At 41.3% G+C, this 26,527-nt stretch overlaps 1 protein-coding gene across 1 annotated transcript in view; it reads right to left on the bottom strand.

The window, feature by feature from the left end:
- Positions 1-26,079, bottom strand: part of TPST1 (tyrosylprotein sulfotransferase 1) — a 91,217-nt gene extending 65,138 nt beyond the window's left edge. Inside the window, exons 1-2 of the mRNA XM_018040970.1 lie at positions 25,823-26,079; positions 2,497-3,442 (exon numbers count right to left, since the gene is read on the bottom strand). Of these exons, the coding sequence (XP_017896459.1) occupies positions 2,497-3,341 (845 nt within the window). The 5' untranslated portion in view covers positions 3,342-3,442; positions 25,823-26,079. The remainder of the gene's footprint in view (positions 1-2,496; positions 3,443-25,822) is intronic.

The following is a 26,527-nucleotide window of genomic DNA, read 5'->3' as shown; positions in this document are numbered from 1 at the left end:
ATTTTATTTAATATTCATAAGTCCTGTAATGTAAATATAACACAGAGGTTAAAAGCACAGTTTCTAAAGTTGGAGAGACATGAACCCATATCCTCTTTCTACTATGTTTCAACCGTGGAACCAAGAACAAGCTCCTCAACCTCTATGAGAGGGATAGGCCTTTCATCTATTAAATGGAGGTTTTTAAAGTATCCATGGGTAATGGTGAAAGGGTAAATATGAAAACTGAGATAAAGCATATGTAAATAGTGTTATTTGAAATATCACATAGTAATGGAAAAAGAAGGAACTATTGCTATGCAAAATAATATAGGTGAATCTAAATGTTACATGACAAAATCCAGGAACAAGATAGTAAATAGACATGATAGCATTTATATGAAGCTCAAAAACAAGCAAGATTGTCTTTGAACTTCATATGCAACCTCATCACCTCTGGTGAAAGAGACTGAAACAGTGGTTACTTTGGGGTTGAGGAGGATATTGACTAGGAAGGAGTAAACAGGAGTCTCTTAAATGCCAGTTATTTTTAAACTAACTTTATATGTATGGTGAGAACACAGCTGTATAGAGATGTAAGCATTCACCAAATTGTACACTGAATATTTGTAATTTACTATATGTGTTAATTAAAAAATAAAAACTCATAGTGGCAAGTCTTTGAATAGGCATTGCAAGTTCTAGTTCTGCCATGTGTGATTCTTGACAAAGCATAAAACTTCACAGGGTATGCATTCCATATACTACAGCTAAATAAGGTCTCTTCCCCTTCTAAAGTTCACTGATTCAAACCTCCTATGAATTTCCTTGGCCACCCATGAGGCATGCAAGAGTTTAGTTCCCCAACTAGGGATCAAACTCGTGCTCCCCTGGAGTAGAAAGTCCAAAGTCTTAACCATTGGACTGCCAGAGAATTCCCTGCAAAATTATTTCCTCCTGATTTCCACGGAAATTTAACTTCAGCCAATCTCTTTACTCCCTACTTGGAGAGATGGGGGGTGTTAATAGGCTTATTTTATATTAATAGATGGAACCAGCATCAGAATTTCTGGGCCAACATATAGGCATACAAAATAAAATGCTTACCTAGAAATACAGATGATTAGAAATAAGTTATGGTCTATTATATGGAAAGAACAATAAACTATGATGACAGGAGCTAAAACTGTAATTTTTTTGAATCAATGTAAATAACCTAGAGCCACTAGAGTGATGATACCTAATAATTTATAGTCAGTAACTGAAAGCTAGCTGCAGAAAAGTAGCTGTTCCTTTCAAATTATCCATATGAGGAAGCAATGTCTACTGTACAAGTTCTACACTTGAAAAAAATCAAGAAGACATTCCTTGATAGGGGCAAGTAGGACACACGAGGGAAGTTCGTTGCTTTTTCTTTATTTTACAGGGGATATATATCACTTTTATAAATGGAAAGATATAAAATAGAGTCAAAGTCAACTTTTCTTCATGAGGAGATGCTACCTGAATTTAAGAGTACTTTTTATATCATTATGTCCTTGTTTGATGTGTACGTCATCTTATCAGATCAAGTCAACCCAACCTAGTCATCACTTTATGAGAAAGGAAGAAAAGTGCAATGATTTTAGAAGTATTTTAATTCAAGGAACTTCTAGTATGGATTATGGATTAAACTTCTAAATTTCAGTGATTCTCTAACCTTTTATAAAATTCAAGGGAAGATGTCTTCATCAGATGACTAAAGAAAACACTAGATGCAATAAAATGACATGGACAAAAGTACCAGCTCATTTAGACTAAAGCACAGATTCTAATTCTGGCCCTGCCACCTAAATTTGAGTAAATCATTTTTATCTTTCTGACTCAGACCGCTTCCCTATAAAATGAAGGGACTGAGTTAGATAATTGTACCTTTATTTTTCCTCTCACTAAAATGTTCTATATACTTGGAATTTACTATCTATGGGCTTCTCTGGTGGCTCGGATGGTAAAGAATCTGCCTGCAATGCAGGAGATCCGGGTTCAATCCCAGGGTCAGGAAGATCCCCTGGAGAAGGAAATGGCAACCCAGTGTTCCTGCCTGGAGAATTCCAGGGACAGAAGAGCCTCAAGGACTACAGTCCATGGGGTCACAGAGCAACTAATACTTTCACTTTCAATATGGTAGATGCTTTTCCTCATATTGACCATACTCTACACAAAAGTCAACTATCCTTATTAACAGAAATATCTGGAAATTAAATATCAGAAGCCACTAAATTTGAATGATGGACTTGAAAGTCTGCAGTGCTTTTACTGCTATAAACTGGGTTTGCCTCCATCAAGTACATAAAAAGGATAATTCATCAATTCAAAAATGAATTAAGTAAATGAAAGTGTAATGAACCAGTTAGAGAACTTTTTAAGAATTCATTGATAAAGCTCTCTCTATTCCAGGAAAGGGCTATAGTTTACACACACACACACCCCTTTATTAGCTGAATATAGGGTCAAATAAAAAACATAAAATCTACTCACTTTGACAGAGATACTCCCCCAGCTTTTCCAATCATCTCTTCATGGTGTAATACTGAGTGGTTCCAAGGAATTTGGAGGAACTTTAAGACTGTTCTCATCCACCGTTCTGGATGTAAGACAAGTTGCTCATAGTGAACTAACATGCATTTTCTATAGCCAACCTCCATACACTGGTTATACATGGTCTCAATGGCACGATTCCACTTGGTCAAACAGTCCCTATAGCTGTTCAGGTCAAATCCAGCTATAGTAACTTTTCGAGAAATCATTGAATGCACTGATGCCCGGCCATCTCGGACCATCAGGAGAAATTTGGCATTGGGGAATAACCTAGCAAGGTAAGTTAAGGATTTCAGGGCAAAAGGATCTTTATTACATAAATAAGGGGCTGGCTCCCCATGCTTCACAATGATTTCTAGTAAGAAGGCCTGCATGGCAGAATCCAGCACTTCATCGGTGACACCAGCCTCATCCAAGCGTATTTTCTCCTTACTCGACCGTGACCATATCTGCTTCAGAGCCAGGATTCGAGGAATGACCCTGGTTTCCTCTCCACAGCGAATATCAGGGTGTGCATCTAGCATGGCCCTCATGAGCGTGGTTCCACTCCGTGGCACACCTCCAATAAATATTAAAGGCATATCTTTGTGATAGGCAAAGGTTTTATTGGCTTTGATGTCCAGGGCAGTTCGCACAGTGGTCTTTATGTTCTCCAGTTTGAGGGGCTGGCTACGTTCTTCTATTCGGTGATGGCATTCCATGGCGTGTTGGCCCAAGTAAAATACAGTCACAGAACTAATCACCAGACATGCCAATAGTAAGTTCTGCTTCAGTTTTCCAACCATCTTGATGTGATTATCTTGCTATTAAACAGATATTTTGCTTCAAATGATTTTCAGAAAACATTCAGGCCATTGACAGTGTACTTCAGAAAGATGACCAACATCTAATAGAGAAGGAAAAAGTTATTTTACCATCACACTGAGATTGTTGACAAATTTAATGATCAGTTATCACCATTACATTTGAGCTAGAAAGAAGGTGAAGCAGTCTTAAGTACACTGATATTCTTAGAATACAAGCATATATAAATGAAAGCAAAAATAAATCAACATTTCTAATCAGTAACAGCTTTTCTTTATGTAACAATACTGAAGCTACAGACATTGCATAGAATGGAAAAATAAATAAAATTATTTCTAGTTAGTCAAGCAAATATTCAATATTCCCAAGTATGTTTCAAGTCTAACTCAAGGTTCATCTCTGATAGCCAGAGCTGCTTCATCCCCAAGAATTCATTATCTCCACATTCTACTTTAAAGATAAATTACAGAAGAAATATACAACTTTCAAAATTTTAACACAGTTTATTCATTCTTTAAAGTATTTATTTAGATACAGTCCAGATACTTGGGCTTGGCTGAGGATAAACTTTGAAAAGGACAGCAGTGCAATGACCGCTGCTCTCAAGAAACATAGTCTCATGGGCAGACAGATACACAATAACAGTAAAAATGTGATCAGTGCCTTAATAGAAAGCAAAGGAGACCATGGGAGTGTAATGAAAAAGCACACAAAGCATGCCTCAGGAAGCTACAAAAGCCTTATATGAAACAAGAGGAAAGACTACACTAAGCAACAGCAATTTGTGTGCAAAAGCACAATGGCGTGACAGAACACAGAGTAATTAGGTGACAAGAAGTAGTTCAGAAGAGCTAGTATAGGGTGCAAAGAAAACTGTGTGTGTCTGCGATCTAGCCTTCAGAAGAATAAATAAGATCTGGGCACAAAGAATATTCTAAACTGAAGATACACCATGACCAAACACACAGACACATAAGAGCAGAGGCATACATGTTAAACACATATACTAGTGCATGTAAATTTAACCTGAATTTCAGAGAGCAAGTGTGGTGTTTAATTTTATCTGTCAACTTCGCTAGGCTATAGTGCCCAGTGTTTGGTCAAACACCAGTCTAATGTTTCTGTGAAGGTTGATTTTTTTTTGAAATGACTAACAAATCAACAGACTGAACTGTGAGTAAAGTAGGTTATCCTACAAAACATAGGTGGGCCTCATCCAACAACTGAAGTCCTTAAGAGAAAAGACACATTTCCTGAAGAAAAGGGAGATTTTCCTCAAGACAACAAACACCAGAGACACCCTGAGTTTCCAGCCTACTGCCTTGAAGAATTTAGACTCAAGGCTAACATCACCTCTTACCTGCCAGACTGTTGTATGGATTTTAGAAATGCCAGAGCCATAATCACATTCCTTAAAAACTCTCGGTTATATATATACAGATATATATGTATGCATATATATATATATGCTGCACTCAATATGTCAGCAAGTTTGGATAACTCAGCAGGGGCCACAAGACTGGAAAAGGTCAGTTTTCATTCCAATCCCAAAGAAAGGCAATGCCAAAGAATGTTCAAATTACTGTACAACTACACTCATTTCACATGCTGGCAAAATTATGCTCAAAATCCTTCAAGCTAGGCTTCAGCAGTATGTGAACCAAGAACTTCCAGATATACAAGCCGGATTTAGAAAAGGCAGAGGAACCAGAGATCAAATTGCCAATATCCGTTGGATCATAGAAAAAGCAAGCAAATTCTAAAAATACATCTACTTCTGCTTCATTGACTACGCTAAAGCCTTTGACTGTGTGAATCACAACAAACTATGGAAATTTCTTAAAGAGATGGGAATACCAGACTACCTTACCTGCCTCCTGAGAAACCTGTAAGCAGGACAAGAAACAACAGTTAGAACTCGACACGGAACAACGGACTGGTTTAAAATTGGTAAAGGGGTACATCAAGGCTGTTTGCTGTCACCCTGCTTATTTAGCTTATATGCAGAGCACATCATGAGAAATGCCGGGCTGGATGACTCACAAGCTGGAATCTGCCCAGAGAAATATCAATAGCCTCAAATATGCAGATGGTACCCCTTTACTGGCAGAAAGTGAAGAGGAACTAAAGAGCCTTTTGATGAAAGTGAAAGAGGAGAGTGAAAAAGCTAGCTTAAAACTCAACATTCAAAAAATGAAGATCATGACATCCAGTCCTATCACTTCACAGCAAATAGATGGGGACAAAGTGGAAACAGTGACAGATTTTATTTTCTTGGGCTCCAAAATCACTGCGGATGGTGACTACAGCCACAAAGTTCAAAGATGCTTGCTCCTTAGAAGAAAAGCTATGACAAATCTAGACAGCATATTAAAAAGCAGAGACATCACTTTGCTAACAAAGGTCCCTATAGTCAAAGTTATGGTTTTTCCAGTAGTCATGAACAGATGAGAGCTGGACCATAAAGAAAGGTGAGTGCCAAAGAATTGTTGCTTTTGAACTGTGGTGTTGGAGAAGACTCTTGAGAGTCCCTTGGACTACAAGGAGAGCAAACCAGTCAATCCTAAAGGAAATCAACCCTGAATATTCATTGAAAGGACTGATGTTGAAGCTCCAATACTCTGGCCACCTGATGCAAAGAGCTGACTCATGGAAAAGACCCTGATACTGGGAAAGATTGAGCGCAAGAGAAGGGGGTGACAGAGGATGAGATGGTTGGACGGCATCACCAACTCAACGGACATGAGTTTGAGTAAACTCAGGGAGATAAAGAAGGACAGGGAAGCCTGGCATGCTGCAGTTCAAGGGGCTGCAGAGTCAGACACAACTTGGCGACTGAACAACAACAATCCTGACTGACAGTGAGTACACCTGGGGAAATTACTAACTATACTGGAAAAAGTACATTCTGAGAAGCATGACTTCCAGCAATGAACTAATGAGAAGGTAGGCTAATTCTCGCTCCCTGTTGCCCCCTCCCCTACCCCCAGGCCACAGAAACAAATTATAAAACAGGATGAAACTGACCAGAGAAATACAACAACCCAAGAAGCATTTATGTTTTAAAAACTGCTCAACACTGAGTAAGAACAGTGAGAACCGCCGGTATTTGTGCCTGACTACTCCCACCCCACCATTCATCCACTCAGCAGAGGCACAAGTTCGGCAGAGTAGGGCAAAGCAGAACAAACTATAGGGCCTAGAGCCTTTGAAACTGGAATCAATGGAGATCGCTCAGGCTGAATGGGAGCGCAATGCACATGCCCCACTGTGCTGCCAGTGTGACATTTCAGCCAGCACGTGTGCAAGGAGCGAGAAGAGCTCGAGTAGGTTGAGGCTGTAGCTCATACACCTGTTTGCCACAACTACTGAGCCGGCACGCTGCAACCACTGAAGCCTGCACACCTAGAGCAGTCTGTGCTCCACAAGAGAAGTCGCCACAATAAGAAGCCCACACACCATAACAAAGAGTAACCCCTGCTTGCCACAACTAGAGAAAGCCCAAGCAGGGCAAGAAAAATCCAGCACAGCCAAAAATAAATAAATAAAGCCTTTTTTTAAAACAGACTGCAAAGAAAAAATTAAGATAATTGGTAGCAATATAGCATTGAAATATCTATGCAGAAAACTGTATCCATAACATAGAAGGCAAACTTCAGATGTTACACCAGTATTTAATTTAAAAGGGAGTAAGTGGGAGGGAAAGAAAATAATGGAGAGAAAAGCTAGCAATATAAAGAATGGAGAATTAAGATTCAACCTGAGGAAAATAACATTTTGGCTGAAGAAACTAAAACTGTATCACAAGCACAAAGGGGAAAAAAATCTTTCTGAAATGAAGAAAAGAGACATTAGTTTAGTTTATACATGTGAGGGCCTACCTTTCAAGCAAAACAAACGACAATAAACTCAATCTGGAAACATCCTGGCAATTTCAAATACGATGATTTCAAATTTCAAATACAGTTCAACTTCAAATGTGAATGAAACAGCTCTGCAGGCTTCCAAACAGAAAAAGAAAATAAAGCCAAAGGACCAAATAACAAAGTAGCATTAGATGTTTCTACAACATTGAATGCTTATTCTCTGGTTTTCTTGTAAGATACATTTCCTTATTTTTCAAATTTGCTACAGTGAACATGCATTACCTTTCTAAGTGGGAAAAGAAAAACAAGTATTTTAAAAATAATTGGAATAGTCTTTCTTAAAAACTGATAGGTAAAAATCTGAAGAATGAGTAGGAATTAGGTAAAGAATGCTAAGAAGAGCATTCTAAGCAGAAGTAAATGAATACACAAAAGCCCTGCAATGGAAAGGCATTTTTCAAGCTTTCAAGGAGCAGGCTAAGGCTTAAGTAAGCAAGACAGGAAGTGAATGAAAAATGAAGCTGGAAAGATGGGCAAGGGTCAGATCTTATGAGTCAGGGACTTGCCTGGTGGTCCAGTGGTTAAGAATCCACCTTTCATGGGAGGGGGGTGCATGTTTGGGAACGCATGTAAGAATTAAAGATTTTAAAATTAAAAAAATTAAAAAAAATTCATTTAATGAAAAGAAAAAAAAAGAATCCACCTTTCAATGCAAGAGACACAAGATTCAATCCCCGGTCAGGGAACTAAGATCCTACATGCTGTGGGAAAACTAACCCCACATGCTGCAGCTAGAAAGCCTACATACCACAACTACAGAGTCCACCTACTCCTGAGTCTGTGTGCCACAGTGAAAGATCCTGCATATCCCAACTAAGACCTCAATAAATAAATACATATTTTTTAAAATAAAAACATCTTGTGGGTCAGGTTAGGGATATAAAATTTTATCATAGACACCATCAGATATGACTCATGTAAAGATTCTAAGCAGGGAGGTTTATACGATCTCACTCTGGCCAAAACTATTTTAAAAAACAAAGTTGTAAGATTCACAATTACCAATTTCAAAACTTACTACAGGGACTTCCCTGGCAGTCCAGAGTTAAGACTGTGCTTCCAGTGCAGAGGGTGCAGGTTTGACTCCTGGCCAGGGAAACTAGGAGCCCGTATGCTGTGCAGTGAAAAATTAAAACACAAAACTTAGAGAAAAAAAAAACACACACACAAAACTTACTACAAAATGACAGTAATGAAGTTAATGCAATACTAGCATTATAAAACAGGCATACAGATGACTGCAAGTCCAGAAACAAACCATTAGATTTATGGTCGACTAACTTTTGACAAGGATGCCAAGATAACTAAGTGAGGAAAGAGCACTCCTTTCAACAACTGATGCTAGGACAACTGAATATCCACGTGTAAAGAAATGAAGTTGAATACCTATTCACAAAAATTAGCTCAAAATGAGCTAAAGACCTAAATGGAAGAGCTAAAATGATAAAATTCTTAGACAAAAACAGAAGTGCAATTAGGTCATAGTTTCTTAGATACAACACCAAAAGTACAAGAGAAAAATAAAGAACAGATAAACTAGACTTCATCAAACTTTAAAACTTTTGTATTTCAAAGGACAATATCCTCAAAGTGAGAGACAAACCAAAAACTGGGAGAAGATATATGGAAATCACATCTCCAGTAAGGGAATTGTATCCAGAAAATATAAAGAACTCACAATTCATCAATAAGGACAAATAACCCAATAAAAAATAGACAAAAACTCTAAACAGATCTTCTCCAAAGAAGGTATAAATAGTTAATTAGCACATGAAAAAATGCTCAACAGTGTTAGTCTTACGAAAACACAAATCAATACCAAAATGGGATACCACTTCAAACCCACTACAATAAAAAACACAGACAGTAACAAATGAAGATGCAGAGAAACTGAAACCCTCATTTATGCCAGTGGGTGGGACTATAAATCCGTGAGGGCATAGTCACTTTAGAAAACAGTAAGGCAGTTGCTCAAAAAATTAAACACAGAGTTACCATACCATCCAGCAATTCCACCCAAGAGAACTGAATACATGTGCCCACAGAAAGAACTTGAACACAAATGTTTGTGGCATCATTATTCATCACCAAAAAGTAGCAACAACCCAAACTGAGTAACTAATGGTACATCCATGCAATAGAGTATTATTCAGTCATAAAAAGGACTACTGATACATGATGAACCTTAGAAACATTATGCTAATCGACTAAAGAAGCTCATAAAAGATCACATATTGTATGATCTCATTTATACAAAATATGCAGAAAAGGCAAACTTGTAGAGACAAAAATTAGTAGGTTCCTGGGGCTAAGGGGAAAAGGAAGATGGAAGTGACAAACGTGCGGTTTCTTTTTGGGGTGATGAAAGTGTTCTAAACCCAGGTTGTGGGAAAATCTATGGTATGTGGATTACATCTTAATAATACTGCTTTTAAAAAAAAGGACTACACACTTATTAGGATGGCTCAAATAAAAAATTCTGACAGACAATATCAAGTGCTGACAAAGATAAGGAGCAACTCGTTCTCACACACTGCACAATGGTACATCCACTATAAAAAAGAGTCTGGTGGAGTCAAATGACATATATGGGCAAAGAATCTAAAAAGGAGTGGATATATTGGACTGCAAGGAGATCCAACCAGTCCATTCTGAAGGAGATCAGCCCTGGGATTTCTTTGGAGGGAATGATGTTGAAGCTGAAACTCCAGTACTTTGGCCACCTCATGTGAAGAGTTGACTCACTGGAAAAGACTCTGATGCTGGGAAGGATTGGGGGCAGGAGGAGAAGGAACAACAGAGGATGAGATGGCTGGATGGCATCACTGACTCGATGGATGTGAGTCTCAGTGAACTCCGGGAGTTGGTAATGGACAGGGAGGCCTGGTGTGCTGCGATTCATGGGGTCGCAAAGAGCTGGACACGACTGTGCAACTGAACTGAACTGAAGCGTAACTGATTCACTCTTCTGTACAGCAGAAACTAACACAACATTGTAAATCAATAATACTCCAATAAAAATTAAAGAAAAAAAGAGTCTGGTAGAGTCTAATAAATGTATACTTATCATACAACCTAACAAGTGCACTCCTGAGTTCTATAGAAATGAAACCTACACTTCGGCTTGAGGCTCCAGAATGCTCAGTAGTTGTGGAGCCTGGGCTTAGTTGTTCCGTGGCATGTGAGATCTTCCTGGACCAGGGATCGAACCCATCCCCTGCACTGGCAGGTAGATTCTTAACCACTGGACCACCAGGGAAGTTCTTCTACTCTGAATTTTTAAAAAAGAAATTGCTAGGTCAAAGGGTGTAAGATGCGCTTGATTTTAAAACTTTTAATACATATTTTATTTACCTCTTTCTCATTACCCTACATTCAAATCTGACAAAATTTCTGCCAGCTCTCCCTTCAAAATATAGTCAGAATCCCACCACTTAACACTTCCACTAGGACCATCCAGATTCTCCACCAGGATTTCTGAAAGGTGCCCTAACTTCTACTCCTGCCCCCACAATCTGTTCTCAACTCAACAGCCAAAGAGATCTTTCCAAAACTTAAGTCAGAATGTGTCAATCCTCTGCTCAAAGCCTGGTATTATCTTTCAAAATGGTCTTGAAAAGGTTTATTTGAAGACATCCAACACTAAATCTCACGTTAAATTCCTCTGTCTCATTCTACTCATTCTGTCAATAGTCATCAAAAGCACTGATGGAAGTCAGGCTTATTAACACTATTCCAAAACAGTAATTTGCTGTTCAAAGTGAAAATTAGAGGCTTAATAAGGACTCAAATGAAAGCAACTTCCTCTTCACTAAGGGACAGTTTGGGGTAAAGAAAACCCTGCCATGTATCCCAGCATGTGTCCTCACAACTTGATGGTTGAGTCAATTAACATAATTTGAGGTGATTTTTTTCAAGCCTTCATTACTGTTGTATTTTAAATTGAACACTGTCTTCCCCAACACACTTAGGGCAAAAAAGTATGTTCTATCTCCCCTTCCAAATATTCAAAAGCAAGTCAGACAGTAGTCAAAGGCCTTGTAAGAGACACAGAAAAGGAAAAGAAGGGGATTCTTGGCTTCCCCATAAATATTCCCATTACTTTTCACTGTTTATGAAGCCTAAGGTCCTGTCTTTAGATGTTTCTTAACTTGAAGAATCATAACACATGAGTGCTACTTTACATCATTTGGTCCAAGGCCCAAGTAGCACATTCTTCTCACCACCTCTTTAAATCTTACCTGTTCTTCAAAGGTCACTCTTCATTTATTGGGTATATTTTACTTACTCCAAAAGATTTTAAAGATTTCCTGAAGCTCAGAAACCTTGTCTATGTCCTGTCCCCTACCACAGCATGCTTCACAGAGCTCAAGGTCGCAGTGTACACTGAGCCTTCAAAAAGCATCAGTAAACTACTCAGACTGAGAAGGAAATCTCTACAGAAAAGAGACTCTGCAGAGCCTGAGGCCTCTATTCGTACCTCAATACTGAGTCTTCTCAATCTCCGGAGAAAAGTAGCTCTATAAGAAGGAAGTACAGTGCAAGCTTGTCTGATAATCACCGTTACACATCTGACCACTGTCCACCTGCACATGCACACACATGCACTCTTACACTGGCCTCTTTCCACTTCCTAAAGTCCACATTACTGTGTTTTCAGACAAGGAGGCTCAACATTTTCTCATTTGGGACATTTACAAAGCTGAGGCTGAGCTAGAAGGAAACATGAGAAAGTTTAGTCTCATTTTTATCTCCAGGAGGAAGAAAAAGCACAGCCTCAGACATATTTGAAAAATTACTATTAACAAGACTTCTCTTCCCCAGAAAGCCAAATGAAAGACTCCCAGAAATAAAGTTCTGGAGAAAAAGAAAAGGCTGACATTATACTTCCATACTTGGATCACTGTAAATTTTACAAAATTTTCTAAGCAAACAGTTTCAGTCAACAAACATAGGGGTGTAAGAGACTGGTAGTCAGCAGACCATGCCCAACACTCGGCACATACACACAGGCCCACAGGTGCTCATGAGCACAGTCTTTACACTCTTCCTTTAAAAGCTGGGAAGTAGCCATGTGCTACATACAAAGATATTCTAGGTAGATTTCCAGCAAAAGATAAATTATAGGAATGCAACAATCCCCTAAAAGCTTTCTTTCCTTTGTTAATCATTAGCTTCTTGCTTTCTGTGCTTATTCATGCCAACCAATGTGGCAAACAGAAACAGCCAATGGTACCTTGCCTTCTGTCCAAAGTCCTGTCTAGAGATGGTTTCTCTATTTGCTTCCAGCTTTTTAGCAAAAGGAAAAATTCATGTGTTTGAACTTGACGATTAGTAAGTGTCCAGGGGTTAATTTGAATGAGTTTTGTCATTCAGCAGAAATTTCAAATAAGCCCACTGCTGTAAAACCAATCTTTATGTCCGCTCATGATGAGAGTACCAACACAGGAACATCCATTTCTAGCCACCCCCTGGGGACCAGCACTAAAACAAATGGTGAGAAGACTACAGCATACACAACTGCTGATCTCTGGGAATCTACTGGGACTTTGGGAGTGTATTGGGATTTTGGTTTCAATAAACCTCATGGCCAGAAGGGAAAAAGCTGGACCTAGTGCGTCATAGTCAACAAGAGAGCCCGACTGCAGTACTTGGATGCAATCTCAAAAACACCAGAATGATCTCTGTTCGTTTCCAAGGCAAACCATTCAATATCATGGTAATCCAAGTCTATGCCCTGACCAGTAACGCTGAAGAAGCTGAAGTTGAACGGTTCTATGAAGATCTACAAGACCTTCTAGAACTAACACCCAAAAAAGATGTCCTTTTCATTATAGGGGACTGGAAAGCAAAAGTAGGAAGTCAAGAAACACCTGGAGTAACAGGCAAATTTGGCCTTGAAGGACAGAATGAAGCAGGGCAAAGGCTAACAGAGTTTTGCCAAGAGAACGCACTGGTCATAGCAAACACCCTCTTTAAACAACACAAGAGAAGACTCTACACATGGACATCACCAGATGGTCAACACCGAAATTAGACCGATTATATTCTTTGCAGCCAAAGATGGAGAAGCTCTATACAGTCAGCAAAAACAAGACAGGGAGCTGACTGTGGCTCAGATCATGAACTCCTTATTGCCAAATTCAGACTTAAGTTGAATAAAGTGGGGAAAACCACTAGACCATTCAGGTATGAGCTAAATCAAATCCCTTATGACTATACAGTGGGAGCAAGAAATAGATTTAAGAGACTAGATCTGACAGAGTGCCTGATGAACTATGGATGGAGGTTTGTGACACCGTACAGGAGACAGGAATCAAGACCATCCCCAAGAAAAAGAAATGCAAAAACGCAAAATGGTTGTCTGAAGAGACCTTACAAATAGCTGTGAAAAGAGAAGCAAAAAGCAAAGGAGAAAAGGAAAGATATAAGCATCTGAATGCAGAGTTCCAAAGAATAGCAAGGAGAGATAAGAAAGCCTTCCTCAGTGATCAATGCAAAGAAACAGAGGAAAACAATAAAATGGGAACAAATAGAGATCTCTTCAAGAAACTCAGATACCAAGGGAACATTTCATGCAAAGATGGGCTCGATAAAGGACAGAAATGGTATGGACCTAACAGAAGCAGATATTAAGAAGAGGTGGCAAGAATACACAGAAGAACTGTACAAAAAAGATTTTCACAACCCAGATAATCACAAAGCTGTAATCACTCACACTCACCTAGAGCCAGACATCCTGGAATGTGAAGTCAAGTGGGCCTTAGGGAAGCATCACTACGAACAAAGCTAGCGGAGGTGATGGAATTTCAGTTGAGCTATTTCAAATCCTGAAAGATGATGCTGTGAAAGTGCTACACTCAATATGTCAGCAAATTTGGAAAACTCAGCAGTGGCCACAGGACTGGAAAAGGTCAGTTTTCATTCCAGTCCCAAAGAAAGGTAATGCCAAAGAATGCTCAAACTACCGCACAGTTGCACTCATCTCACACGCTAGTAAAGTAATGCTCAAACTTCTCCAAGCCAGGCTTCAGCAATATGTGAACTGTGAACTTCCAGATGTTCAAGCTGGTTTTAGAAAAGGCAGAGGAACCAGAGATCAAATTGCCAACATCGGCTGGATCATGGAAAAAGCAAGAGAGTTCCAGAAAAACATCTACTTCTGCTCATGACAAAGACTTTGACTGTGTGGATCACAATAAACTGTGGAAAATTCTGAAAGAGATGGGAATACCAGACCACCTGACCTGCCTCTTGAGAAACGTGTATGCAGGTCAGGAAGCAACAGTTAGAACTGGACATGGAACAACAGACTGGTTCCAAATAGGAAAAGGAGTATGTCAAGGCTGTATATTGTCACCCTGCTTATTTAACTTCTATGCAGAGTACATCATGAGAAATGCTGGGCTGGATGAAACACAAGCTGAAACCAAGATTGCCGGGAGAAATATCAGTAACTTCAGATATGCAGATGACACCACCCTTATGGCAGAAAGTGAAGAACTAAAGAGCCTCTTGATGAAAGTGAAAGTGGAGAGTGAAAAAGCTGCCTTAAAGTTCAACATTCAAAAAACTAACATCATGGCATCCAGTCCCATCACTTCATGGTATATAGATGGGGAAACAGTGGAAACAGTGGCTGACTTTATTTTGGGGGGCTCCAAAATCACTGCAGATGGTTACTGCAGCCATGAAATTGAAAGACGTTACTCCTTGGAAGGAAAGTTATGACCAACCTAGACGGCACATTAAAAAGCAGAGACATTACTTTGCCAACAAAGATCCATCTAGTCAAGGCTATGGTTTTTCCTGTGGTCATGTATGGGTGTGAGAGTTGGACTGTGAAGAAAGCTGAGCGGCGAAGAATTCATGCTTTTGAACTGTGGTGTTGGAGGATATTCTTGAGAGTCCCTTGGACTGCAAGGAGATCCAACCAGTCAATCCTGGGGTATTCACTGGAAGGACTGATGTTGAAGCTGAAACTCCACCTGATGTGAAGAGCTGACTCATCTGAAAAGACCCTGATGCTGGGAAAGATTGGGAGCAGGAGGAGAAGGGGATGACAGAGGATGAGATAGTTGGGTGGCATCACTGACTCAATGGACATGGGTTTGGGTGGACTCCGGGAGTTGGTGATGGACAGGGAGGCCTGGCGTGCTGCAGTTCATGGGGTCGCAAAGAGTTGGACACGACTGAGCAACTGAACTGAATGTCTAGGACACAAATAGAGACAAGAGCACACGTTAAACTCAAGCATGGCATTTCTAAAGTTCAAATCCAGTGAAATGATGTCTGGGAATTACTTCAAAAATATCTGAAGGCAGATGTGTGGGAAGGAGAGAAATTAGATGAGTACGAGTTAATCACTGTTGAAGCTGAGCAATGGGTACTTGAGGGCTCAACATAATTTATTTCTGCATATGTTTGAAAATTTTTATAATAAAAGGGTTAAATGAAATAAAACAAAATAAAAAGTTCAAGTTACCAAGTTCTAACCTTCTCAGACTTATAAATCAGAGGGCCACGGCAGGCTAACCATTCCTATCCTAGATTCTTCACTTATGTTTATTGTCTTAGTCATCCATGAGAGAGAACCCAAAGAAAAGAAAAAACACATGTGCTCAAACTATACACTCTTATTCAGTTATTCAATTGGGCAATTTTCCCACCAACCTCTCAAGTTTAGAATATGAAATTATTCAAGTAACAACAATAGGAAAAATAGAAAAGAAGATGCCACTGAAATAATATAAAGGCAGCCTAGTATATTAGTCAGAAGACTTGGGCTCTAATCTGAAATTGATTTTATCTTAGCCATATGGAACTAGACAAATCACTGAGCATCAAGTTCCTCATTCATAAAACTGGGATAATGATAAACTCTTTTCCAGATGTAATTAGAGTAGAAAGTATAAGAAGTAAGACTGAAGAGACAATGCAAAGATAAAGGAACACCTGCAAGTTCCCTTGTTTCCCACTGCTGCTGTGACCATCAGGTGGGCAACGTGTGACAGGACCTCTGAAGAACACAGGCCTGTGGGACCCCTCATACACGGGCTTCGGCTCGTCCTCTAGCTTCATGTCTTGGCACTCCCCCCACGAAGCCTGCCCCTTTCAGGACCACCCCGCACCCATGCCAGGCCCTCCACACACAGCTGGCCTCTGCCCACGCTGCGGCCTCCTGTGTCAAGCCCCATTCTCTTTCGTACATGCCTCCTCAGTGCTCTTTACTCATCCCCCTTCCCCTCAAAATCAATTGCTTCCTCTTCTGTAACCTCAAGCCTTGGTAAAAACACTTTGGTTTGCACACTCCTGCACTGTATTGTGGTTAGTTTACCCCCACTAAACTATAAGCTCCCTTAGAGCACAAATTAAAACCCATTCAGCACTCATGCAGCAGGTGCATTATTATCAAATAAAATATAAAGGAATTTATAGATGAATGAGCACTAGTGAAATCGTCTTTCTTAAATCTCCTTAAAATGCCTTTCTTCATCTGAAAGAAAGCAAATGTTCAACAAATAATGTCAAAAATGAAACCAGGAACTACAAATAAACAAAACCAAAGTAATCTGGAGGCCATGAAACAATTTTGCAATCCAAGTCATTATTCCAACTGAGTTTTTTCAATTGACTCTACAAAATTCATAGCAGATGGGGAAAACAACTTTTCCAAGACTTTGGAAAGAACAATACAGATATTAAGGTGGTAGCAAAAATATTTTAACTGTTCTGATACTAATATTAATCAATGGAACAAAATAGAAAGCCTCAAAAAACAGCCCCAACTACATATATAAATTTTTAAGCCAGTCACAAAACATTATTTAACTTATGGCATTGGTTTTTCTGGGGCTTCCCTGTAGCTCAGTCAGTAAAGAATCTGCCTGCAATGAAGGAGACCTAGGTGTGACTCCTGGGTAGGGAAGATCCTCTGGAGAAGGAAATGGCAACCCACTCCAGTATTCCTGCCTGGAGAACCCCATGGACAGAGGAGCCTGGTGGGCTACAGTCCATGGGGTCACAAGAGTTGGACATGCCTTAGTGACTAAACCACCACCACCATTGGTTTTTCAGTAGTCATATACAGATGTGAGAGTGGGACCACAAAGAAGGCCAAGCACCAAAGAACTGATGCTTTCAAACTGGAGAAGTGCTGGAGAAGACTCTTGAGAGTCCCCTGAACTGCAAGAAGAGCAAACCAGTCAATCCTAAAGGAAATCAACCCTGAATATTCATTGGAAGGACTGCTGCTGAAGCTCCAATACTTTGGCCACCTGATGCAAAGAGCCAATTCGTTGGAAAAGACCCTAATGCTTGGAAAGATTGAAGGAGAAGCCGGCAGCAGAGGATGAGATGCATTACCAACTCAATGAACATGAATTTGAGGAAACTCCAGGAGATAGTGGAAGACAGAGGAGCCTGGCATGCTCCAGTCCCTAGAGTCACAAAGAGTCAGAACACAACTTAGCGACTGAACAACAAAGAATAATTGGGTTCCCTCAACCACACTCCTACACTCACCCAGCTTCATCTATGGCAACCCACTATTTATTTTCTGATGCCTCACAAATCTATATGCAGCCAAAACTTCTATGCTAAATCCCAAGAACTGACCATTCAAACCGAAGGGATAAAATCTATCTGGATGTTCCACTGGGCCTGTCAAATTCAAAGAACACCAAATGGAACATATCTTCTCTAGTAAATCAATCCTCCTCTTCAGTTTTCTCTACTGGTAAATGAACCACTTCCTCCCAAATGCACAAGCTAAAAATCTGGGAGCCTTTCTGTGGCTTCTTCCTTAATCTCTTCATACACAGCAGGTAAAGTCCTGTCAATTCTTCCTCCTTTATAGCTCTTGAATCTTTTCTTCTCCCTTTTCTTCCCTTGCTGGTATGGCTTTAATTCTCACCCTCATCTTATTCTCAAAGATAATCCACAGCCTACTGACTAGTACTCTCTGACTTCCTTTAATCGGTTCATTCACTATCCTGTTTCAGGAGAGATCTCTCTAAAATGTAAATAAACTTATGACACTTCCCTGCTTAAAACCCTTCAATGGCTTTCTACTTCTTTCAGAAAAAAATCCTTACCATAACATAAGGCCCTTCATGATCTAGTCCTCACCTGCCCCTCAGCCTCTGCTTTTACTACTCCACATCATCAACACCCTCAACGCGCACACACACACTCTCACCCAACGCTGCCTTCATCTTAACAACCTGAGTACCACTTACGACTCCTACTTGTCCTTCAATATTCAGTTTCAAGACTATCTCTCCTAGGAAGCTTTCCTCACAGCTCTCTGCTTCATATGACACAGGTATCCTTCCTAGTGCCCTTGTACTTACCCATATCTTATTTCTTCTTATGTAATTCATCTTTTTTCAGTAGATTGTGAACTCCTTGAAAATAGGGACTTTTGAATGAGTTAATGGATTCTTGATTGCCAATAAGTTAATATAACTAGATTCTGAGTGTAATTAGTTGTAAAGATACTGACTACATCTTTATCCTACCTGCATATTGAGCATCAATAAATAAGTGTTCCGTGAACCCACTAAACTTTTTTTCTCACTAAAACCCCAGACAGCTAACACTTCACTATAATTACACTATAATTAGAATATTGATCAGTCTTTCTTCCTGATTCCAATGTGAAAATACGGTTTGACTATATTCAGAAAGACTAAAGTATAAAGTTCAATTCTTGTTTTTCCCTCTCTGGCCCTTGCTCTTCTAATCCACTTTCTTTATTGATCAGTCTATTTCATCTGCCTCTATCATTTCACTCTCATTGATGAATAGATCAGAATCTAACTTTTTTTTGTACTCTCTTAGTCTCACTGCAACAAACCAGAAGATAAAGTAGCACTTCTGTCCCAGAATCATTTTACATAAAAGGAAACTGAAGCTCAAAAAGAATAAGTAACTCATTTAAGATATCAATACCTGGCAAACCAAGCTGGAACCCAGGTCTGGCTCTAAAACTATGATGACAATTCCATGGTGCTTCCCTAGGCCTGGCATGAACAAAAAGCAACACAGGCAACATGAATATGCAAATGAAGTGAACTTAAAACTCTGGCAGTGTTATAAGGCTTTCATTAGCCTATGGTTTAAAAAATGCACCTAGCTTTTGAATTATCCTATTTCAGTCATCTCAGATCTAATTAGAATGATAGAAGAAAACTCTAAATCCATGTATGCATTCTGCTTTATTTGCATAAACAAATACCATGCATTTTTGCACACTTTCTGCAAGTCCCTGATGACTTTATCAAGATGGGATCAAGAATGGAGAGCTAGATCTGATGCTAAGAGATAATAGACATACATGAAAGGCAAAAACTAGCATGTCAAGTAGCTCTACAATTCCTGTGTTTTTCTGCAGTTTAGTTTTGCTTCAGCACAGTCACTCTCAAATGTAAATAAATTCCCACTTCTGTCAAGAGAAATTATGTGTCTGACACAAAGTTACTCAGAGCTGGAATTCTGCGACCTTCTTCATAAAAATTTGGGTATCAAATCTTTGATTAGAAATCACTATTAAAATAATTTATATGAGAAAAATTGAAATTTGCCTTTATACACTTATATTCCTGTACCTTACTAAAGATTATATAGTATAGGGTGTGGTTGGTATATTTTTCCAGAGTAGACCTCTTCCTTCAGTTCAATAATAAATGGATAAAATGCAATTCCCAGTAACAATACCCAAAATGTGGAGCATTCTTGCTATAAAACCTTACTCTTACATGTGAAATGCCAGGCTGGATGAAGCATAAGCTGGAATCAAGACAGCTGGGAGAAATATCAATAACCTCAGAAATGCAGATGACACCACCCTCATGGCAAAAAGTGAAGAACCAAAGAGCCTCTTGATGAAAGTGAAAGAGGAGAGTGAAAAAGTTGGCTTAAAACTCAACATTCAAAAAACTAAGATCATGGCATCCGGTCCTATCACTTCATTGGAAACAGATGGGGAAACAATGGAAACAGTGAAAGACTTCATTTTCTTGGGCTCGAAAACACTACTGATGGTGACTGCAGCCATGAAATTAAAACATGCTTGCTCCTTGGAAGAAAAGCTATAACCAACCTAAGCAGCATATTAAAAAGTAGAGACATTACTTTGCTGACAAAGGTCTGTCTAGTCAAAGCTATGATTTCTCCAGTAGTCACTTGTGTATGTGAGAGTTGGACCATAAAGAAATCTGAGCACCAAAGAATCGATGCTTTTGAACTGTGGTGTTGGAGAAGACTCTTGAGAGTCCCTTGGACTGCAAGGAGATCCAACCAGTCCATCCTAAAGGAAATCAGTCCTGAATATTCACTGGAAGGACTGATGCTGAAACTCCAATACTCTGGCCACCTGATACAAAAAACCAACTCATTGGAAAAGACGCTGATGCTGGGAAAGATTGAAAGCAAGAAGAGAAGGGGACAACAGAAGATGAGATGGTTGGATGGCATCACCGACTTGATGGACATGCGTTTGAGCAAGTTCCAGGCATTGGTGATGGACAGGGAAACCTGGCGTGCTGCAGTCAGCTGGACATAGAAGGCAGGAGGAGAAGGGGATGACAGAGGACAAGATGGTTGGATGGCATCACCAAAGAGCTGGACACAACTGAGCAACTGAACTAAACTGACAGGATGACAAGTGGGAGTTGGAAGTGACAGGTAAGGAGTGCACAGTTTCTTGAAAATGTTCTAAAGTTGACTGTAATAAGGGTTGCACAGGACTTCACTGGTGCCTCAGTGCTAAAGAATCTGCCTGTCAATGCAGGAGATGAAGGTTTGATCCCTGGGTCAGGAAGATCCCCTGGAGAAGGAAATGGCAACCCATTTCAGTACTCTTGCCTGGGAAATCCCATGGACAGAGAAACCTGGCGGGCTATAGTCCATGGGACTGCAAAAGAGTCTGGCACAACTACAGCAATTAAACAACTAAAATATACCAGACATACTAAAAAAAATTATACCTTAAATGGGCGAATGTATGAAATGTGATAAAGCTGCTACCAAAAACAGAAGAAAGTAGGCTGGGCCCTATGTATGAAACTTTTTAGGGCAACTGCTACTAAAACAGAAGACTTTTTCTTTTTATTGAAGGGTAGCTGACTTACATTATTATATTAATTTTAGGTGTACAACACAGTGATTTAATATTTTTAAACATTACAAAATGGTCACTACCATAAGTCTAGTTACCACCTGTCACCATACAAAGTTATTACAATATTTAACTACATTCCCTATGCTGTATATTACATACCCAAGATTTATTTTATAACTAGAAGTAATTCTTAATATCCCTCACCTATAAAAGATTTAAACAGGATCCAGAGTCTCCTAACAAAATACCACAAAGGTCCAGGATACAATCAAAAGTCACTCATCAAAAGCCAGTATAAAAGTATGTTTAACCATAAATTTAATCCAGGAAACAATGGAGTCTCAGTTTCCCTGGAACCTCTTAATAGCATATGGAATGGCTCTCAGAATTTTGTTGTTCAGTCGCTCAGCCATGTACAACTCTTTGTGACCCCATGGACTGCAGCATGCCAGGTTTCCCTGTCCTTCACTATCTCCCAGAGTTTGCTCAAACTCATGTCCATCAAGTTGGTGATGCCATCCAACCATCTTGTCCTCTGTCATCCCCTTCTCCTCCTGCCTTCTATCTTTCCCAGCATCAGGGTCTTTTCCAATGAGTCAGTTCTTCGTATCACGTGACCCAAGTATTGGAGCTTCAGTACCAGTTCTTCCAATGAATATTTACGGTTAATTTCCTTTAGGATTGACTGGTTGGATCTCCTTGCAATCCAAGGGACTCTGAAGAGTCTTCTCCAACACCACAGTTCAAAAGTATCAATTCTTCGGTGCTCAGCCTGCTTTATGGTCCAACTCTCACATCTGTCATGACTACTGGGAAAACCATAGCTTTGACTAGACAAAACTTTGTTGGCAAAGTGATGTCTCTGCTTTTTAATACACTGACTAGATTTGTCACAGCTTTTCTTCCAAGGAGCAAGCATCTTTTAAGTTCATGGTTGCAGTCCACAGTGACTTTGGAGCCAAAGAAAATAAAATCTGTCACTGTTTTCACTGTTTAGTCAATGGGTAAAGGTAAGTAATGAGCTTTCCTGAATTCTGTGAGCCTTTATAGCAAATTACACACCTGAGGACGGAGTTGTTAGAAGCCTCAATTTATTGCCAATTGGCTTCAAGTACAGGTCACAACCTAGGACTTGGGATTGGTCTGAAGTTGAGAGGAGTCTTGTGGGACTGAGTCCTGAATCTATGGAGTGAAGTGACTCAGTCGTGTCCGACTCTTTGCGACCCCATGGATTGTAGCCTACTATGCTCCTCCATCCATGGGGTTTTCCAGGCAAGAATACTGGAATGGGTTGCCATTTCCTTCTCCAAAGGATCTTCCTGACTCAGGGATCAAACCCAGGTCTCCCACACTGTAATCTATGGGGTCTGCACTAAATCCAGGTATTAACAGTAATAATTAAGTTAAAGTGTAGAATACTCAGTTGCTGTCTGGAGAATTGAGAACTATTTAATGAGGGAAAAACCTACGTATTTGGTATCAGAAATGCCGTGAATAGTGTAAGAAACAATAATTTACCTTTGGGCATAATCACAGACCTCAAGAAAATCCTAGTTATGAGAAAAATGGGCCCATGAGAAATGATTTAAATAAAATCTGGGGGGTAGGATGAGAGGTGGGAGGAAGGCTCAAGAGGAAAGGGATATATACATACATATATATAAATATAAAATGATGACTGACTCGCATTGTTGTATGGCAGAAACTCACAACATTGTAAAGAAATTACCCTCCAATTAAAAAAAATTTTTTTAATGTGATAAGTACTTTAACAGGTAAATGTACAAAGTCAGGAAAGTAACCATGCCAACAAGTGACATTTATGTTGATTTTTAAAGGATGAGTTAAATGCTATATATAGCTCCTCACCATTCTCAGTCCCTCTTAGAGCTCTCAAGCCAGTTCTCAGCCTTTGCTGCCTATTACTGCTGCATGGGAAAGATTTTTTAAATGAAAAGGTCTGGCCCCACAGCAGACTAAGACTCAGAATCTCTATGGAGGCCTTGATCCCCTCATCCTCAACCTTTAAAAGCTCCCAGGTGGTTTTAAAGTAGAGCCTGGGTTGAAATCTGTTCAGGAAAAACATAACCCAGGCCACAAGCAATCTTCTGGCAATGAGGAAAGAAAAGAAAAGGATTTCAGATAGCAACAATAGGATCCATGGCAGATATAATGATAAGAGAGAAGAGGATTCTAAGGTTTCTAGGGTACAGAACTTAAAATAGGAGGTTTGTGGATGTCCTTGAGGCAGCTATGAGTAAGAAGAGAAAGGACAAAATACCCAAGTTTGAAGTACAAGTATCCAAGTATAGTTATCCGACAGAAAAACATATGAAATACCTGAAGTTCATGAAAAATGAGGACTGGATATATACCGCTACAAACCAAAAACATACAGGTGCTACTAGAAGCCATGAACGGAAGTGTAATAACACAAACTAGAGGACAGGGGAGAGAACAGAAAACAAAATCCTCAGGAATACCACTAATCTGAGGGAAAGTACATCAAGGCAATGTTTTGTTTTGGACGGTGAAAACCTGAGCATGTGTGCAAGCTGAGAAAAAAAGAGAATACAGAATAGGAAACATGTTAGCCTCAGAAAGTAATACCTTCTTCCTCTGATAAAAGAAAAGGTGATCAGAAATCAGACAGGTACAAGCACACTGAAAAACGACAAACCCTTAAGGGTTCAGGGCTGATGCTCACCAATTCTGCGAAGTAAGAGGCAAAATAAGCAATGTAAAGAAATCAAGAGTAAGATAAGCCAAGAAGAGGAGAATGGTAAAGATCTAGAAATAGCAATGAGGTCTAGGTACATAAGAGGTACATGGGGAGTGAGTCAAAGGATCTCCAGGCAGCACGACCAAAGTTGAAATCCAAAAGTTTCGAGCAGCACCAGCAGCTCAGTCACACGCTTTCCTCAAGCCTCCAGGAGCAGAAAAAGCCAACTGTTTGATTCATCCAGGCTTGGAAATCATCAGAGCAAATGAGCAAGAATGGCTTGAGGCCAGTAACACGGCTTTTATAATTTTCAAAAGTCAAACTTATTTTATTCTTTTTAAAAATCGACTCTAGTTATTTCCTCTGATAGCCAGAAAGGGGGGCAGGGGTGGCTAATTCTTCTTTCACTCTGAGAGAACTTGTCAGAACTTCCACTCCTAAGCATTTCTGATCCCTTCCACAGTTGATTCCAAGAAATCTAAACCTGATTTCTCGAGGCTCTTAAAGGATGAAAATTCACTGCAGGGCTGGACTATCCAGCTGGGAGGTAAACACGCTAAACCCTTCTTAGACACAATGCAATTTCAACTAGGAGGTGGGGGCTCTTCCTTCCCTAAAAATAAAAGTTCAGCAAACACTGGAAATGGGGTGGTGGGCCTAAGTTGCAAACCTTATTAAGAACTCTTTACAAAGCCAATTATTATAAAACAATACATGACCCAAAGATGGCAAAATTCAATTCTTCGGAATGACTGCTGTAAGTAAATAACTGACAATGCAATCTCTTCGTCACACTTGGAGGTGCCTAATTCATCCTGCCACCTCTCATACTACTCTTGAGGTACTGGTTACTGGACGTCTTGCTACCACTATCTGGAGGGCACAAAGGCCTCAAAGGAGGAAGAGGGTAACATGCGTAAGCACCTACCACGTACCAGACCTACTGTGTGCCAAACTCTAAGCAACACACTTTACATGTTATGGGTGTAGCTCATTTAAAGACGACTTATGCTTAAACTATAGACCGGGCACTCAGGAGAGGAGCAGTGTCTGAAGGTTTAAGCGTAGAGGAAAAGATGTGTTAGCGACGGTGGGTGATGAAAACGGAGAGAGAAGGGGCGAGTTGGGAAAGGAAAGCATCTGGGGGCAAAAGGCAAAACCCAGGGACACATGGCGTGGGGTGGGGGTGGGGGGGCGGGAGGGCGCGAGTGAAATGCCTAGAGGACCCAGTATAGAGGGGAAAGAATGGGGTGAGCCTGGGGAAGGGAAGTCCGGGTAGAGATGAGGGCAGAAGTCCGATCTCATCCCCGGAAGGCGCCCCGAAGGACTGCGGAGGCTGGGAAACTGCCGGCCCAGCCTGAGGGACAGGAAGGCGGGGAGGAGGCGGGAGAGAGCAGAGGCCGACCACGGCGGGGGCGAGTCGGGCCACGGGGAAGCCCCAGGCAGGGAAACGCGGGCGCCGAGGACAGGGGTGCGGGCTCCGGAGCCGGGCCCGGCCGGGCCGGGACACGGGGCTCCGCGCTGAGGGGGCGGGGCTGGACTAGCCCCGGGGGAGATACGCGGGCCGGCGGCGACTGGGGCCGAAGGATGCCGGGACAGACGCGGCCGGGACTCGGAGCCAGGTGAGCGGCGGCAGGAAGACAGAGGGGCCGGGGCGGCGCGCCGCAACGAGCGCGGCGTCCCCCTTACCTGGAATGAGTGAGGAGCCGCCGCGCCGCCTCCTCAGCATCCTGGGCTCAGTCGCTACTGCCACGGCCCTAGGTGGGGGCCATTCCGCCCACCCCGGGAGCCCGCCCTCACCGCCAGGCGCCAGCTGCTGCCAGCCCGGCCCGGCCCCGAGGAGCTGCGCTGACACGACCCGCGCCCGCGGCCGCCTCAGCAGCGACTCCCGCCGTCGCCGCCTCAGCGCCCGCAGCCGGCCTCCCGGGCAGGCACGGGATCACACACGTGCGGCGATTGGTTGCCCGGCGCCCGGCCGGGCGATGTGTCGGTCTCTCTGATTCGTGGGTTCCACAGGCTGCCCTCCGAGTGGGGCGGGGCTCGGCCTCCCGCCGGGCCCGACAGGCACTGAGGAGAGGGGTAGGTCTGACGTCGGGGCCGCGCGGGCGGCCCTGAGTCCCGGCGTGTGCGCGCGCTCCCCGCAGGGTTCTGGGGCCGCCACCTGTGTGAGGGGGTGGTTGCCGAGCAACGGTGCGCGCGACCTAGCTGGGGGTAGGGGGGAGGCCGCGGGCAGGTGCCGGTCCACGCAGCCCCAACCCCCACGGTGGGTGGCCTTCATCCTGGAAACCTGGGACCCGACAGGAGAAGGAGCTTTTCCAAGAAATCCTCCCTCTGCCTGTCCCTGCTTCAAATAGCACCTCAGTGCTTGCTACTAGCAGAGGAGCTTTCACCTCA

The sequence above is a fragment of the Capra hircus genome, chromosome 25, assembly GCF_001704415.2.
Source record: "Capra hircus breed San Clemente chromosome 25, ASM170441v1, whole genome shotgun sequence".
Taxonomy (NCBI): domain Eukaryota; kingdom Metazoa; phylum Chordata; class Mammalia; order Artiodactyla; family Bovidae; genus Capra; species Capra hircus.
The sequence above is the reverse complement of the archived record's forward strand: the minus strand, read 5'-3'. Positions and strand labels throughout refer to the sequence as shown.